At 39.6% G+C, this 17,780-nt stretch overlaps 2 protein-coding genes and 2 pseudogenes across 3 annotated transcripts; 2 read left to right on the top strand and 2 right to left on the bottom strand.

Annotated features, from left to right (window-relative positions):
- Nucleotides 1-62: 62 nt before the first annotated feature.
- Nucleotides 63-4,878, top strand: LOC126599868 (serine/threonine-protein phosphatase 2A 65 kDa regulatory subunit A beta isoform-like). 2 transcript variants are annotated; one of them, XM_050266325.1, is made up of 13 exons: nt 63-339; nt 694-1,110; nt 1,424-1,670; nt 1,797-1,909; nt 2,076-2,155; nt 2,352-2,493; nt 2,605-2,685; nt 2,787-2,891; nt 3,376-3,558; nt 3,863-3,955; nt 4,147-4,286; nt 4,370-4,436; nt 4,557-4,878. In XM_050266325.1, the coding sequence occupies exons 2-13, from the start codon at nt 718-720 to the stop codon at nt 4,674-4,676; spliced, it is 1,764 nt and encodes a 587-aa protein (XP_050122282.1). In that variant the 5' UTR covers nt 63-339; nt 694-717; the 3' UTR covers nt 4,677-4,878. The 2 variants fall into 2 exon arrangements, with proteins under 2 accessions (XP_050122282.1, XP_050122283.1); XM_050266326.1 differs by lacking the exon at nt 694-1,110 and having other exon boundaries at nt 211-339.
- An 821-nt stretch (nt 4,879-5,699) lies between these two features.
- On the top strand, nt 5,700-11,874 carry LOC126599866 (coatomer subunit alpha-1). Its single transcript, XM_050266322.1, has 5 exons — nt 5,700-5,864; nt 6,037-6,262; nt 6,944-7,438; nt 7,751-10,781; nt 11,591-11,874. Exons 2-4 carry the CDS (start codon nt 6,055-6,057, stop codon nt 10,702-10,704), a joined length of 3,657 nt encoding a protein of 1,218 aa, XP_050122279.1. The 5' UTR covers nt 5,700-5,864; nt 6,037-6,054; the 3' UTR covers nt 10,705-10,781; nt 11,591-11,874.
- Nucleotides 11,875-13,057: 1,183 nt separating this feature from the next.
- LOC126599187 (cytochrome P450 CYP736A12-like) lies at nt 13,058-14,119 on the bottom strand (annotated as a pseudogene).
- Nucleotides 14,120-14,688: 569 nt separating this feature from the next.
- Nucleotides 14,689-17,483, bottom strand: LOC126599186 (cytochrome P450 CYP736A12-like; annotated as a pseudogene).
- Nucleotides 17,484-17,780: the final 297 nt, after the last annotated feature.

Raw genomic sequence — 17,780 nt, 5'->3', positions numbered from 1 at the left:
GAACTAGACCATAGTATTGAGTGGCGATTCGGACGAAGAAAAAGTTTTAAGCTTGAGCTTCATACGTTCAAGGCCTAAACCAAATAGAACCAATCGAACCGGACTGAAAGAAAATATGTGAATCCACTCGGGTCGGGCAGGATCCGACTGTAAAAGATGTTTGGTCCAAAAAAAAAAAAAAAGAAGAAAAATCCCCGATTTTGACGGAAAATTAAAAAACTAATCGCATCTCTCTCTCTCCTCGCTTTCTCTCTCCTTCTGGTTTCTCAACCCAAAAGATCTGTCCCATTTCCACCACTGTCTCCTTCTAGATCGAAGCTCTGCAAACAAAGCCCTCAGGTAACCTTCTCTCTCTCTCTCTCTCTCTCTCTTTCTCCTCTTGGTGTTCTTGTTTGCCCTGTATATTTTCGTGTACTTGATTGATTATTTTTTTTTCTTTGATTAATTTCACGCATCGATTTTTCCTTTCCGATATCATTGGAATTTGTTTCTATTTTTGGCTAAGCATCGCTTAATTGAATTTACGGTCCATTGATTTTAATTGAAGTAAAGTTACGGAATTTGTACCGATTAGGGATTAAAAGTTGGGTGAAAAGTCGAAAACAATCGAAAAATTGTTATATACATGTATGTGTGTTTGATACAGAAGTGGGTTTTTCTGAAGCTTTTTGGGAATTTGTGTTTTGAATTCAGTTAGTGGCATAATTTGTGGAAAATATGGCTATGGTTGATGAACGTTTATACCCGATTGCGGTTTTAATCGACGAGCTCAAGAACGAAGACATTCAGCTCCGGTTGAACTCAATCCGGAGGCTTTCCACGATTGCCCGTGCGCTGGGAGAAGAGAGGACCAGGAAGGAACTGATTCCTTTCCTCAGTGAGAACAACGATGATGATGATGAAGTGCTTCTGGCAATGGCGGAAGAGTTGGGGGTGTTCATCCCCTATGTAGGTGGTGTGGAGCATGCCAACATTCTGCTTCCGCCTTTGGAAACACTCTGCACTGTTGAGGAAACATGTGTGAGGGATAAGGCGGTGGATTCGTTGTGTAAAATTGGGGGGCAGATGAGAGAAAAGGACTTGGTTGAATACTTCATTCCTTTGGTTAAGGTCAGATGATCTGATCCTCTTCCATTATTTATTTGTAGTTTTTTGCCTTCTCATTAAGCTTTCATTCTGGACACAGTATCTTGTGGTTCGATCTGGATTTCCCATGTATTGGTTTGTGGAGGGTATATATAATGCCATGGTAGTAGGTTAAAGTTCCGTTATTTCTTTTCTTTTCTTCCCAGTTCATAATAAATAATTATTCACAAAAACCACTAGAACTTATATTTTGTTCATGTTATCCCTATGAGAATGCTCTATACCTTGGTGCATTGGAATGACTGTTCCTTTTCTTCATATATCATTTTAAATACAGAGACTTGCTGCTGGCGAGTGGTTTACAGCCCGAGTTTCATCCTGTGGTTTGTTTCATATTGCTTATACTAGTGCACCAGAAACTTTAAAAACTGAACTACGAACGACATACAGTCAACTGTGCCAAGATGACATGCCCATGGTTAGGAGATCTGCTGCAAGTAACCTGGGAAAATTTGCTGGGACTGTAGAAGCTGTGCACCTCAAGGCTGACATAATGTCTATATTTGAGGATTTGACGCAGGATGGTGTGTCTCTTGTCACTCGTATAATATTTTATTATCATCCACCGTAGTATTATCTTATGATTAAAGACTATTAATCTTAGCATTGGTATTAAGTATGAACTTGCCCCTGATGAATCTTGTTTTCAGATCAGGATTCTGTTCGGTTATTGGCCTTGGAGGGTTTTGCAGCTCTTGGGAAGTTGTTGGAGCCTCAAGATTGTGTGGCCCATATTCTTCCTGTCATTGTTAACTTTTCACAGGTATATCATATTTTGAGTGTTAAAATTGCATGCTGTAATGAGAAATCGTTATTCTTTATTTATGTTTATCATGTTGCTTTGGGTTTTCTAAAATGCAACTCAACCTTCTGAATTACATGAATTGCAATGGTTGATTATTTCTCGTCATTCTTGTTCTTGTGACCAGGATAAGTCTTGGCGTGTTCGATACATGGTTGCAAATCAATTATATGAGCTTTGTGAAGCTGTTGGTCCAGAAGCTACAAGGTAGTCGTTTTATTTTGTGGCTTGGCTCCTATCGTGAATACTGTTTTACTTGGATTAGGATATTGTAATTCTGTAACTGTGAATCAGTTGTTTCTCTCTCTCTCTCTCTCTCTCTCTCTCTCTCTCTCTCTCTCTCTCTCTCTACCTACTTAGTTGGGTTCTAATTGATGAGTGTGGTGATGTTGCAATATATTAGGTCAGACCTGGTGCCTGCATACGTTCGGCTTCTTCGGGATAATGAGGCTGAAGTACGAATAGCTGCTGCAGGAAAAGTAACTAAGTTTTGCCGAATTGTGAATCCAGAACTTGCCATTCAGCAGATCCTTCCTTTTGTAAAGGTTGCACATCTCACTTAACCTATGGTTATACTTTCCCTAAGAAGTTTGTTGTAGTTTTTAGGCAATTCTAAATACTGTTATGCTTTTACTTACTATGTTTGCCTGCCATAGGAATTGTCGACAGATTCTTCCCAGCACGTTCGTTCTGCATTGGCTTCAGTAATAATGGGAATGGCACAAGTTTTAGAAAAGGCAAGAAAATTTTGGGGCTGTTATTTAATTCAAATTCTTACTTCGAAGCTAATTTTTCTCCCTCTCATTATATGATTGTTACTTTCTTTTGGTGTCTGCAGGATGCAACTATAGAGCAGCTGCTGCCTATTTTTCTTTCTCTTCTAAAAGACGAGTTTCCTGATGTGCGATTGAATATTATTAGCAAGCTTGATCAAGTCAACGAGGTTTGTGTCAAGTTTTTCTGTCTGTATGTTTACATATTCTTTTTTCTGTGTGTGTCGAACTGGTGGTTAAACATGAGATTTTTTATAATGTACATACTTATATCTGGTGGTTGGACTATGTGGTATTCAATTTTGTTCTGGATTCTCGAGGAAGGTAGACCTGTTTAGTAGCATACTGCTTTTATGTGAAATATAGCTAAGATTTGTGCTAAAGCAATGTTGGTGAATCAGAAAAAGCTTGTGCAGTATGGTGCTAAAATTTTACTTTTACAGACGGTAATGATGATCTGATAAGGAAATTTTAGCACTTGCAAAGGAACATAGTGATAGTATAAGCATGAGCAACTCTTGTTGAAGTTTTCCGGTTTAAGAGACCAAGAAACGCTTTTAAATTCTGAAATCCTAGTCATTAACATTAAGTAAATTAGTTAAAGTTTTCGTATTGAATTTGAATAAGTCATGTTGATATTACTTGGTGATGCAGGTAATTGGGATTGATATGCTGTCCCAGTCTTTGTTGCCGGCAATTGTTGAACTTGCAGAGGATAGACATTGGAGGGTTCGGCTTGCGATAATAGAATACATTCCTTTATTGGCAAGTCAGTTGGGTGTTGAGTTTTTTGATGATAAGCTTGGCTCTCTCTGCATGCAGTGGTTAAATGATAAGGTTAGTTCGGCTTCTGGTTTGAGTATTGATGTTTCGATATCTCATGTTTATCTCTTGGCTCAGAAAAGCAAAAAGAACAAGAAAAGGAGTGATGTTTATGGTTTTTTGTTTCTTTTCCATCATCATAAACAATGAATTTGCTGCCTATAATGGTTTACTTGTTAATCAAGTAAAAACCTAGGATCCTTTTTTCTGGGTGGTTGACAGGTGGTGTGATTTCAAAATGTATAAATTGTAGTATTCGGTGATGCAGTATTGCCTCGTTTTAGATGTATTTTACTGACAATATTTCTGATGATTGTAGGTTTACTCAATACGTGATGCAGCTGCTAATAATGTGAAGCGCCTTGCAGAAGAATTCGGCCCCGAATGGGCAATGCAGCATATAGTTCCACAGGTTTTCTTTCTTTCCTTTCCTTTTTCTGAAAAGATTAGATGTGGTTATGTCTAAGCTATAGTCACATATTACTAAACATAGTTATCGTACCCAGCCTTGTTAAGGGACTGGATCATTGGATAGTGTTCTTTCGAATTCTAAAAACTTTTGACATGGTACATAAACAGTTGAAATTGGAAATCTCTTGACAGGTTTTGGAAATGATAAGCAACCCCCACTATTTGTATCGGATGACCATTCTACATGCCATTTCCCTACTTGCCCCTGTTTTGGGATCAGAACTCACTTGTTCCAGGCTTGTACCGGTGATAGTCACTGCATCAAAAGACAGGTATAGATTAGAAGCTATTAAGTTAAACTACGCTTTTTGTTTGATTTAGTTTGCACTGTAGGGCTGAGAATTTCTTCTTGTAGGGTACCAAACATCAAGTTCAATGTGGCTAAGGTGTTGCAGTCGATTATTCCGATAGTTGATCAATCGGTAAGTAATAGAGATCTTTTCATTTGATAGTCCTTACGCAAAGGAGCATAATTTTCAAAATACAATACTGAAATCGAGTTAAAGCACTGAAAGCACTTATGCGTAACACGCTTTGCACAGGTGGTGGAGAAAACTATTCGTCCTTGTTTGCTTGAGCTTAGTGAGGATCCCGACGTTGATGTAAGGTCCTTTGCTAGCCAAGCCCTTCAGTCAAGCGAACAGGTCATGATGTCTCGCTAGCGAGGTAGTCCTTAGTTTCCGTCTTGTTTACTTTTCCTTTTTGTAAACCACGAAATTCAGATGTATCTTTTCTTTACCCTCTTGAGACGCAGAGGTTATTTTCGTACGCTCAACGATTTGCCATGATTTTGATTCTTTATGGTACATTTGTTCGAATCAGTGTTAGTAATGTTGTTGTATCCAAATGTGGCGTTGGAATTTAGTTTTTTGGCCTCTCTGCTGGGTTCCGATGAATCGCCTTCGTTTCCTTCGGGAACAAGAGAAACGGTGTTAGCAAACCCATTGGCTTGGAGATAATGGTTAGACAGCTACCAAAGTATCGTTTCACACGTCAAGTGTTTTGGAAATCCCGCTCCGAAGACTAATCTCACCAAGGAGTTTTGTTGGTTGATCAACCCGAACATCAATGAAAAAAACATCCATGAAGACCAACTCCGACGACTCATATTAAGTAGGTTAACAGTTGGTTGCAGGGGGAGGAGAATCGGTAAGGTTCGAATTTGCATCAGGATGTATAAACATGGTTATTTTACCGAAAAGTCATTAGCTTTTTGAATTTCAGTTTAAAGTCCCAACAGAAGGTTTTTTTTTTGGAAATTAAGAATTGGATTGTAATTTCCAAATTTTTCAAGGAATATGGTATATTTTGCGAAAAGGTTTTTGTCATAGATGATCTTTGAAATTGACATTTTAAATAAAATAGTCTTAAAAATAGCAAATTGGTCAATTTAATTTTTAAAATTGTGTCGCACAAATCAATTTAGTTATTCCGTTAAAGTTTTTTTTCCGTGGTAAAAACCTTGCGGAAATTGTAATTCAATCCGGTAACCTGGGAAAGTAAGTTCAATCTGGCAACGGTAAGTCAATTGCTCACTCTGGTGACGCACTTCGACTTAATCACTTCCATCCCGATCATACGGTCATCGCCATCTCGCCTAACACTCTGGTGACGCAATTCCATTCGATCACGTCCGTCCAATTCCAATCTGACGACTACAGTCACCCAGAACAAGAATTATCAAAATAAAATAAAATTCGTCCTCTCGATCTAAATTTAACACACCATCTCTCTCTCTCTCTCTCCTCTTTCTCTCTCTATAGATACAAAACATACATCGAGCTCTGGAGGTCAGTTTTGGATGCATTAGTGAGAAATCCGGATCCCCTTACTCACTGATCGGATCTAAGGTACGATTCTCTTGCAATTAGGGTTACGAGTCAGATCTCTTCCCAATTTTGCTCTCTAGATTTTGCGTTTTGATGAATTTGTGGTCTGTTTGGTTGCCGAGAAACTGCGGGAAAATTGAATCTAGTTATCTTTTCGGTTTTTTTTTTTTTGATGCGATTCGATTGGGTGCAGTGATCGCGGTGGTGAAGGATGTTGACCAAGTTTGAAACGAAGAGTAACAGAGTGAAGGGGCTGAGCTTCCACACTAAGAGGCCGTGGATCCTCGCGAGTCTTCACAGTGGTGTGATCCAGCTATGGGACTACCGTATGGGGACGCTCATTGATCGATTCGACGAGCACGATGGGCCTGTTCGCGGCGTCCACTTCCACAAATCTCAGCCCCTCTTTGTGTCTGGAGGTACCAAATTCATATCTGAATTATTAATAATTTGTTTTAGTTTTTTTTGGATTTGATTGTGCATTTGTTTTTCGCATTTAGATTTAGTAGTTTTTGTATATGGTTTGATTATATATAGGTTGAAGGTAACTGTGAATACGAAATTGAAAGCGTAATTTGAATTTGTTTTGAAGAAAATTGAAATTGACGTAAACTTAGCGGAGTGCTTGTCCGGAATGCTTTACTAGTGGATGATTTGTAAAGTCCAAATTGATGAGTACCGAATTATGATTATTTCACTTGGCAATTATGCAGTGTATATGTCCGAAAGTTGCCAAGGTTTATCAAATTGCAAGATTGATTTTGAGATGGAAATGTTTTTACCAATACCTTCTCAGGAATGATGATGTCGGAGTTATTATTTAGAGAGAGAATTTGTTGTCACTTTGAGTTCTAGTAGTGCAAGATCATGATGTTGGAAAGTAGAACTAACGAAAGGACTAATAGTGAAACAAAAATTGAAGAATATGCAATCTCTTTTCTCCATTGTTTTTTTACCAATGTTACTATCTCATGGAAGATATTTATATTTACTATTCACACCTGGAGAAAGGGATTATTCTCCTTGTATTTATCAGAAATTCATCTGATGTGTAGATTGTACAGTTCATGTGTTAATCTAGCTGTGTTGCATTTTTACAGGGGATGATTATAAGATTAAAGTTTGGAACTATAAGATGCATAGGTGTCTTTTTACTCTTCTCGGGCACCTTGACTATATCCGTACAGTGCAGTTTCACCATGAGTACCCATGGATTGTGAGTGCCAGCGATGACCAGACTATTCGTATATGGAACTGGCAGTCACGTACTTGTATTTCAGTGTTGACAGGGCACAATCATTATGTCATGTGTGCCTCATTCCATCCTAAAGAGGACCTTGTTGTATCTGCCTCTCTAGATCAGACTGTCCGTGTTTGGGATATTGGTTCCCTGAAAAAGAAGACCGTATCTCCCTCAGATGACATTCTGCGACTAAGTCAGATGAACACAGATCTTTTTGGCGGTGTTGATGCTGTTGTCAAGTATGTCTTGGAAGGGCATGATCGTGGTGTCAATTGGGCTTCATTCCACCCCAACCTGCCTCTGATTGTCTCAGGAGCAGATGATCGCCAAGTTAAATTGTGGCGGATGAATGGTATCATAATAATTACTTTCCTTGTCAATGTTTATTTGCCTGCTCTGTTTGGGGAAGACACCTTATTAATTCAAATTTTCATAAGATTCATTGGCTGTTTAACAAATAATTTTACCTTGTAAGTCTTATAGGAGTCCAAGGAACAATTTCTTTTGAGTATAAATTTTGTTCATTTGTAATACAGAGGCAAAGCTTTGGTTACTTACAGTTTTTTAGTCCTCAGAAGATTATAGTGCTTCTGAATAATATTTCGATTGTGTAGGAGATAGACTGGTTTGAGTTACTGATTCAATCTGTTCATTTTGTATTCAGATACAAAGGCTTGGGAAGTGGATACCTTGAGAGGGCACATGAATAATGTTTCATGTGTCATGTTTCATGCCAAACAGGACATAATTGTATCTAACTCAGAGGACAAAAGTATACGTGTCTGGGATGTAACAAAGCGGACCGGCATTCAAACTTTCCGAAGAGAGCATGACCGTTTTTGGATTCTTTCATCTCACCCTGAAATGAATCTGTTGGCAGCTGGTCATGACAGTGGCATGATCGTATTTAAGCTAGAGAGGGAACGACCAGCCTTTGCAGTGAGTGGTAATTCTCTGTTCTATGCTAGAGATCGCTTTTTGCGGTACTATGAATTTTCAACCGAAAGAGACACACAAGTTATTCCCATTCGACGCCCTGGTTCCACCACTTTAAATCAAAGTCCAAGGACTGTTTCGTACAGTCCTACAGAAAATGCAGTTCTTATTTCCTCAGACTTGGATGGGGGATCTTACGAATTGTATATGATACCCAAAGACAGCATGAGTAGGGGTGATAGTCTGCAAGATGCAAAGAGAGGTGTTGGAGGTTCAGCTGTGTTTATTGCACGGAATAGATTCGCTGTGCTTGACAAAAGCAAAAACCAAGTCTTGATTAAGAATATGGCAAATGAGGCTGGTAAACAGATACCCCTTCCTTTTGCTGCTGATGCCATATTCTATGCTGGAACAAATAATTTGCTGTGTAGAGTTGAAGACAAAGTGGTTATATTTGATCTGCAGCAGAAGATTATTCTTGGTGAACTTCAAACCCCCTTCATCAAGTATGTTGTTTGGTCCAATGACATGGAAAGCGTTGCCTTGCTCAGCAAGCATGCCATTATCATTGCCAGCAAGAAGCTTGTGCACCAGTGCACTCTTCATGAGACAATTCGTGTAAAGAGTGGTGGCTGGGATGACAATGGTGTTTTCATTTACACGACTCTAAATCACATAAAATATTGCCTCCCTAATGGAGACAGTGGAATAATCAGAACCCTAGATGTTCCCATTTACATTACGAAGGTTTCTGGAAATACTATCTTTTGCTTGGATCGGGATGGGAGAAACAGGGCCATAATTATTGATGCCACAGAATACATTTTCAAGCTATCCCTATTGAAGAAGAGATATGACCATGTAATGAGCATGATAAGGAACTCACAGCTATGTGGGCAGGCAATGATTGCTTATCTGCAACAGAAGGGGTTCCCTGAAGTTGCTCTCCATTTTGTGAAAGATGAAAGAACCAGATTCAATCTGGCTCTGGAGAGTGGGAATATTCAAATTGCAGTTGCATCCGCTACAGCAATTGATGAAAAAGACTACTGGTATAGGTTGGGGGTGGAGGCGCTTCGCCAAGGCAATGCGGGTATCGTGGAGTATGCCTACCAGAAGACTAAAAATTTTGAGAGGCTATCTTTCCTTTATCTCATTACTGGTAATATGGAAAAACTGTCCAAGATGCTGAAAATTGCTGAGGTTAAGAATGATGTCATGGGTCAGTTCCACAATGCACTGTATCTAGGTAATGTCAAGGAGCGTATTAAGATCTTGGAGAATGTTGGCCACTTGTCCCTTGCTTACATCACAGCTTCAGTTCATGGCCTACATGATGTTGCTGAAAGGCTATCTGCAGAGTTGGGAGAAAATGTTCCAACTTTGCCGCAGGGGAAAGTGCCCACTCTTTTAATGCCCCCTAACCCAATTATGTGTGGCGGTGATTGGCCTCTTCTTAGAGTCATGAGAGGTATTTTTGAAGGTGGATTGGATAATGTTGGCAGGGGAGTTGTGGATGAAGAGGATGAAGCTGTTGATGGTGATTGGGGTGAGGAGCTGGACATGGTTGACGTTGCTGGCTTGCAAAATGGAGATGCCACTGCAGGATTAGAAGATGAGGAAATGGGTGAAGGACATGAGGAAGAGGAAGGATGGGACCTTGAAGATTTGGAGCTCCCCCCTGAAGCTGACACACCAAGGGCTTCTGTAAATGCTAGTTCATCGGCTTTTGTTGCTCCAACTACTGGCATGCCTGTAAACCAGATTTGGATCCAGAGATCATCTCTTGCTGCTGAACATGCAGCAGCTGGCAATTTTGACACTGCAATGCGTTTACTGGAAAGGCAACTTGGATTCAAAAACTTTGTTCCTTTAAAACCCATGTTTCTTGATCTTCACACTGGCAGCCACAGCTATCTACGTGCCTTTTCATCTGCTCCGGTAATATCTCTGGCGGTTGAGCGCGGGTGGAATGAATCTGCTACCCCGAATGTGAGAGGTCCACCAGCACTTGTGTTCAATTTTTCCCAGTTGGAAGAGAAACTGAAAGCTGGTTACAAGGCTACCACAAATGGGAAGCTCCCCGACGCTCTTAAGATCTTTGTGAGCATTCTTCACACAATTCCTTTGATTGTTGTTGATTCTAGGAGGGAAGTTGATGAAGTCAAGGAGTTAATTATAATAGTCAAAGAGTATGTTTTGGGATTACAAATTGAGCTGAAGAGAAGGGAAACGAAAGATGATCCAAAACGGGAGCAGGAGCTTGCAGCTTATTTCACACACTGCAATCTTCAAACGCCTCACTTACGGCTTGCCTTGATTAGTGCACTGACTGTTTGCTATAAGGCAGGGAACATTGCCACCGCAGCTAACTTTGCCAGGCGGCTGTTGGAAACCAACCCCACCAATGAGAGTCAAGCAAAGAAAGCCCGGCAAGTGCTGCAGGCTGCAGAAAGGAATATGACTGATAAATCTCAACTGAACTATGATTTCAGAAACCCATTTGTGATTTGTGGGGCAACGCATGTACCAATTTACCGAGGACAGAGGGACGTCTCCTGCCCATATTGTAGCTCACGGTTTGTGGCAACTCAAGAAGGGCAGTTCTGTACTGTTTGTGATCTTGCAGTGGTTGGGGCAGATGCTTCTGGGTTGCTATGTTCTCCTTCTCAGGTTCGATAATCAAGCTCACTACTAAGGATTCATCCTTTTGGAAGCGGAAGTGGTCATATCAGTTGACCAAATCTGTCAGTTAATTGGTAAGAAATATTACAAAGAGTTCAACTTTCAAACGGATTGTTTGTGATTTCTTGGATCCATTGATGAAAGTTGATGGTGTTAAAATTGTGTGTGAAAATCGTCTCCTTATTTGTGTTGTATCCGTTTCATGTCTCCTTTTCTCCTTTCTTGTCTCGTTTAGGCTGGCTGCTTTGTTTAGTAAGAGGGTCATGGACCAAGTACTGGTTTGGTAGTGCTTTCATAAAAAGTGGGTATAAAAAAAAAAGCTGAGCTCAAAAAGGTGTTTGGTAAACACTTAAAAACAACTTACTTTCAAAGTTTTGGGTGAAAAAAAAGTTGAAAACGTGAAGCAGCAAAAATGAGCTTATTCTCATAGCACAGCAGAAGCAGTTTTTTTTCAAAGCACAACAATACCAAACCAGCCCTAATTTATGCGTGTTATTTTCAGCTTATCACACTTGGTTCTCATATGCTGGTTTGTGGTGTTGGTCTGGTGCTATATCCTGTTGTGTTGTAATAAGTAGTGTGTTCTCTTCTGTTTTGCCTTTTCTTAATTTTAAGGTAGATGTAGAGGAGTGCAGTCCTTTTCTGCACAACCGGGGTTTTTCCTGATACTTCAGTAATTTATGCAGTCCGCCTACTTATGTTGCACTAGGTGTTCCTTGTGGCGTGTGTGCTATTTTATCTCTTGACATTGCTTTCATGCAAAACCAATATTTCGATATTAATTTTCTCCCGTGGTCATTCCATAATACTAAAGCGAAACTGATAATTCTTCAAAGTTCAAAACGTAAACTTAATCGTGTGCATTCTTTTCTGTTTTTGGCAGACGATGACGAGCTAGAGAAGGGGAGGATGTCCTGTTTTTGGCAACATTGGTGATATTTTGTTTTTCCGACCGAAGGCAAATGCAATGGTGTATTTACTCCTAGACAACATTCAAGTCTTAGAACTTTGAGCAAAATTTTGTTTTGATTGATATGGTTATGTAGTATTAAAGCAGAGTATCGCTTTGCGCTCGCAGTTTTTGAAGGTATAGTTACTTTTAAATGTCCAGGATTACAGTTACAGTTTGTTCTTATGATATAAATCGTAATCGTATTTGAAAGATTATTGTTTTAGCACAAGCCATCTTTTAACTTATTATATTTGCCACTTTGACGTGGATGGGGGTGGACAGGACCTTGACCCTGCCCACCTCTTGCTTCAAATTCGAATCTCCCAGTCCCGTATTTTAGAGTAGTTTAGATATCTTACGTGGCATCTAATGCTACTAAGATTTTCTTACATAGCGTAGCATCCATGTTCAGTCAAGACAATGCCCTTTGCACCATCGGATAAGTACTCAAGGGCTTGGAATTTGGGGCGGCTAGAGAAAACGGTGTCGTGTGTCTTCAAGAGTAGCTGTGCGGCTTGGGGGACTATGGTGGTTTTGGTGCCTAGGCGAATGGACGTTATAGGTCCATATGTTTTGGCTAGGCGTCGGAGGGCTTACCTATTATATGAAGGTTACCAATGATCGGTAGTGCCCTAGGGGCCAGCCGGCAGTTTTCGGTGTTTTGGACTCCGGAATCCAGAGGTTAGGATGTGAATGAGAGACCAAAGGAGGCTAAAAAAGAGGACGACGGCTATTGCTAACAGAATAATCATATGGGACTCAAGGGAGGTGTCGGATATGTGTATATATACAGCCAGAACAGCTCGGGGATATAACAAAAATTTCATTTGATAAACTGGTTATATTGAGGACAACATACTTGGCTGGCGCAAAACCGATCGTAATGATATTCTATGATTCATACAACCGACCCCACTTAGTACGATAATGTTTAGTGGTGGTGGTTGTTGTTGTTAAATTCGTTAAATTACTAAACCCTACCAGTTGTGTTAGATTACATTTTGTTTATGGTCCTTTTGAATGATTGGAACAATGTCATGAATATGATGATGAATCTTTACAATAAAGTCATCGATTATCTTATTTAGGTTTGGCGATCTAACGTAACAAATGCGATCAAAAAAGAAAAATAGGTACTTTATTATTGAGTATATGTATATATAAATCGCAAAATATAAAAAACAAATACATAATTGTATTAGGATACATAAATTGCAAAATAAAATAACATAGATTATTCATCCAAGTATTCAACAAGCCGCTTACGATTTATTGAACAAAATAAAATGCAAAATAAAAGTTATTTATTTTGTAAGTGAGAGTCGCGACCGAGGTAGGCTAGACGCTATTTCTTAATTTTCAAACGCCAAGGGTGTGCTAGACGGAACCTAAATGGCACTAGGCGAGAATTTTTAGAACAATGGTATATACACACCATATGAAAAACCAAATCTCTATGAATGTTAAATCGTGTAGGCGATACGTGGGCACGACAAGCAAGTGTTTGGTTTTTGACAGCGACTGCCTAAAAGTCTCAGTCATGTCCAACTCGTTAGGAAGGAGGCCACTTGGGAGATCAAAATTGAAGCAGTGGACCAAATTTACCAGAACTAGACGAACCGTGGTTAACCCTAGTTGCATGCCAGGGCACCCCCTTCTTCCGGACCCAAATGGTAAAAGCTGGAAGTCATGCCCCTTAAGGTCAACGTCACTGTCATTAAACCTTCCAGAGTAGAACTCTTCCACATTATCTGACCATACACTTGGATCTCTCCCAATCGTCCAGATGTTCACAAAGATGGTGGATTTCTTGGGTATATGATATCCATCAACCGTGATGTCCTCCATGGATGCATGTGGAATCAGCACGGTGCTACCGGATGTAGCCTAAAGCTCTCTTTGACAACCTTGTTCAAGTAGGCCAACTTTGGCAAATCGCTCTCCTCCACCGCTCTATCCATTCCGATCACGGTTTGGAGCTCTTGTTGGAGAAGCTTCATTACCCTAGGATGCCTCAAGAGTTCGGCAAGGTTCCATACAATCGCAGTCGCTGACGTGTCAAAGGCAGCCGAAATCATGTCCAGTAAGATGGCTTTCACATTAATTCGGTCGACTACGTAGACTTGCTCGTTGTTGGGGTTTAATGGTTGGTTCATCAATGAAAGCAGCATCTCCACAAAGTCCTTATGATTTTGAGGGCGGCCTTGTAGTTGCTCACTTTTAGAAACTTGTTCGTGTTCGCCAATTATCTTCTCCAGAAATTGGTCGATTGTCTTGAAGTCTCTTCATGCGCTTGTTCAATCCCTGAGAAGGTTATCATGCAATGATGAATCGATGATACCGATCTAGTGCATGATATATGAATGACATACGTGTACAGAGCATTGCATTTTGTGTTTGTGTAAATGGGATTGAACCGATTAATGCAATATTTCAGAAGTTTCTTATTTTTACCTTCATATTATAAAATTTAACAGTCACATAGTATTACAGTTTAAGAGGATGAATAAAATCATATGTAATGATTTTTCTTTTCAGTCAAAAATTTTTTTATTAAAAAATTTATACTCATATGTAATATATAAGAGGATGAAAAATTTTGATTGCACACCACACGCTGCTACTCATCGCAAGAACATTTCTTCTTCTGTGGCCGCGCTTACATGACAGTGGATGGATGGTGAAATATCTGAGATGGGAGAGGGGTAAAGGTGGTGAAACATTATGGCTGGGGATGGGGACAAGCTACCAAGGGAAGAGGGGGCTGGTGGGGTTGCTTTTTTATGACAAATATACAGATGCTGGATACAATTGATACCTTTCTCAATATTTTATCAAATATGAAAACTAATCAACATATCCAATTATCCTTCTATTTTTTACTTTTTAGAGGTTCTCCGCTTCTCCTTTACTTTATATAAGATTATTTTAACTACTAATTGATTTGTCACTTTGACCTTATTGTTTATAATTGCAATAGACAATTTATTTTCACCCATCGGATACATAGCAAATGGACGAATGTCTAATTAATTAGTCTCTAGCCGGTAAGTTGGTACGGCGAGCAAGTGTTGGGCTTTTGACGGCGCCATGCCGAACGTCTCAGCCATGTCCACGTCTTCAGGTAGGAGTCGCTCGGGAGGTCCCATTTAAAGCGGTGAACCAAGTTCGCCAAAGCCAGCCGAACTGTGGTTAGCCCTAACTGTATACCAGGGCACCCTCTTCGGCCAGACCCGAATGGTAGAAGCTGGAAGTCATGTCCCAGGACGTCAACATTGCTATTTATAAACCTTTCAGGGTAAAATTGTTGCACATTATCCGACCAAACATTGGGATCTCTCCCAATAGCCCAAGTGTTTGTTAGTGTTGGAATGCATGCAAGTCATATCTTTTGTTAAAATGCATGCATGAAATAAACATGTTGGATGACTAGTGAAGTTAGGCTAGTCAACCTTCTTTGTCTAAATTAGGCAAGTTAGGCAAGTTAGGAAATTAGGCAAGTTAGGCAAGTTAGGCAAGTTAGGCTTATGTTCTCTTTCTTTTCCTATATAATGTTTCATCTTGTAATTGTTTTGATATGAAATACACATAAAAAATTCTACAGTTAGGATTCTCGATTTCTTAGGTATGTAATATCCATCGATTGTATTGTCCTGCATGGATTCACGAGGGATTAGCAACGATCCAGCTGGGTGTAGTCTAAAGCTCTCCATGACCACCATATTTAAGTAACGAAACCTTGGTAAATCATTCTCTTCCACCATCTGGTCCATCCCGATCACAGTTCGAAGCTCTTGTTGGAGATGCTTCATTACCCTTGGGTGTCTCAAGAGTTCTGCGAGGCTCCAAACGATTGCGTTAGATGAAGTGTCGAAGGCACCCGTAATCATGTCGACTAAGATGGCTTTCACATTTGTTCGGTCAATCATGTAGGCTTGCTTGTCGTTAGGGTTTAATGGTTGATTCATTAGTGAGAGCAGCACGTCCACAAAGTCTTTATGATGATGATACTGGAATTGCCCACTCTTAGCAACCTGTTCATGTTCTCCAATTATCTTTTCGAAAAGTTGGTCGGCTGTCGCCCTAGTTCTCTTCGCGCGTTTGGTTAATCCCTGAGATGAAGAAAAGTTGGTCGGGTGATATGACTAGCAGGAGCTATTAGACGAGAGACTGAAATGAAAACTAACTTTTGTCCACATATATTAATGACATCATCACTTAACACTGGAAAATTGTCACTTCACTCTTAGTGTCACAACGGATGTCTAATTTTTAAAATATTAGGTAATTATTTGGAATATTTAAAAAGTTAGGGACAATTTGGAATCACCTCTAAGAGTAATGTTAGGCAGACTAAATTTGTAAATTAAACGATGCGTTACCAATATTAAATTACATGTTAATGAACACTGAGGTAATAATCCAATCATCAACTTTTATGACATTTTGAGTACAAAATTTTATCTACAAATTTAGTCTCTCTAATATTACTCCACCTCTAATGGTTGGGTAGTAATGCGTAATTAACCCTTCAATAAAAGACATATATCATTGGATAAATATACAAGGTTTTAAAAGAAGCTAGGCATTAGTCGGGCGGCGGATTGAGGCTTAGCGCTTCGGCGGCTAGGTGGGGGCCTAGGCGGACTAGGCGAATTTAAGTGAACTTATTGTATATTATATAGATAAATGCATGTTTATACTTAAACAATACATAATTGTATTGAGATACATAAATTGAAAAATAGAATGAAATATAGAGTAGAAAGTCTTAGAACATATTGGAAGCATGAGGAACTAGAATATAATGACGGTTCATCCAAGTACCTCTTACAATATATTAAAAACAATAAAATGCAAAATTAAAGTCATATATTTTCTGTCTAAGTGAGAGTCGTGACTTAAGTGGGTGCCTTGATGGGTCTAGGCAGGCCCCTAGACTTGTTTAGGCACCCTTTCTTAATTTTCTAAACCCTATGGATTAATCGGAATGGTGACCAGCCACCTAACGCCTATGCAGCGCTAAACGAAAATTTTAGAACAGTGTAAATATATAGTCCTTTCATTTATGACATTAGAAGATATTCAATATAACAATTAAGTTGGTAAAGACTAAAGAGAAATATTTTTACCTGAAGATCAAATGGACTAAGGAAAGGCACATAATCACCAATATTAAATGACCCTATCAAGGACACGATCTCCTTAACAATTCCCTTGACATCAAACAAATCATCATTTTGGCTCCCCAATATCATCCTATATATTATGTTCTCTACTAGCTCACCAACCTTATTACTCAGATCCACCACCTCACCTGCCTTTGCGGCCTTCTTAAGCGACGAACCAACAACCCCACCTCCTCCCTCCTCAACGGAGAAAAAGACTCAATTTTTTACGGACAAAGAAGCTGCTGGGTGCAAAGCTTCCTTACTTGCCGCCAATATGGACCATAGTTAGTTAGGGCCATGCCCTTTTGCCCATAGGATAAGTAATCACAGACTTCAAGCGTAGGGCGGCTAGCGAAAACGCTGTCGTGGGTTTTCAAGAATAGCTCTGCAGCTTTGGGGGATGAAACCACTATGGTGGGTATGAAGCCTAGGCGTATAGACATTATAGGGCCATATTTTTTGGCCAAGTGTTGGAGGCTACGGTAGGGAAAGTTGCCTAGCATATGAAGGTTACCAATGATTGGTAGTGTCGTAGGGCCAGAAGGTAGTATTCCTTGGTGTTTCGACCTCCGGAATCCAAAGGTTAGGATATAGATGAGATACCAGAGGAAGGTAAGGAAGAGTAGGAGGATGACTATTGCTGAAGGAGTCATTCTGGCTTTCTATTTGAGGGAAATAAGACATTTTCTCATGGACTCAAAGGAGGTGTTTGATGTATATATATATATATATATATATATATATATATATATATATATATATATATACACTAACCAGACAACAACTCTTTGCTTAATGTTAATGGTTTTGTTTAGAACAAATGGCTGAATGGATTGAAGAAGGGAGTGTTGAGAATGAGTCCCACATTGATGAGAGGAGAGACCTTGCATGGGCTTATAAGAGGTTGGGTTACTTCCCATATTGCCAATTGGTTTTATGATGGAACCCTA

The sequence above is a fragment of the Malus sylvestris genome, chromosome 14 (assembly GCF_916048215.2).
Source record: "Malus sylvestris chromosome 14, drMalSylv7.2, whole genome shotgun sequence".
Classification (NCBI taxonomy): Eukaryota; Viridiplantae; Streptophyta; class Magnoliopsida; order Rosales; family Rosaceae; genus Malus; species Malus sylvestris.
Note: the sequence above shows the minus strand (reverse complement) of the source record. Positions and strands in the feature narration are given on the sequence as shown.

Coding starts and splice junctions, on each gene's coding strand:
- LOC126599868 (XM_050266325.1), top strand. CDS start 718: ATGGCTATGGTTGATGAACGTTTATACCCGATTGCGGTTTTAATCGAC. Junction 2,686..2,786: donor TGGCACAAGTTTTAGAAAAG/GCAAGAAAATTT, acceptor TGGTGTCTGCAG/GATGCAACTATAGAGCAGCT. Junction 4,437..4,556: donor TTCCGATAGTTGATCAATCG/GTAAGTAATAGA, acceptor CGCTTTGCACAG/GTGGTGGAGAAAACTATTCG.
- LOC126599866 (XM_050266322.1), top strand. CDS start 6,055: ATGTTGACCAAGTTTGAAACGAAGAGTAACAGAGTGAAGGGGCTGAGC. Junction 6,263..6,943: donor GCCCCTCTTTGTGTCTGGAG/GTACCAAATTCA, acceptor GCATTTTTACAG/GGGATGATTATAAGATTAAA. Junction 7,439..7,750: donor TAAATTGTGGCGGATGAATG/GTATCATAATAA, acceptor TTTTGTATTCAG/ATACAAAGGCTTGGGAAGTG.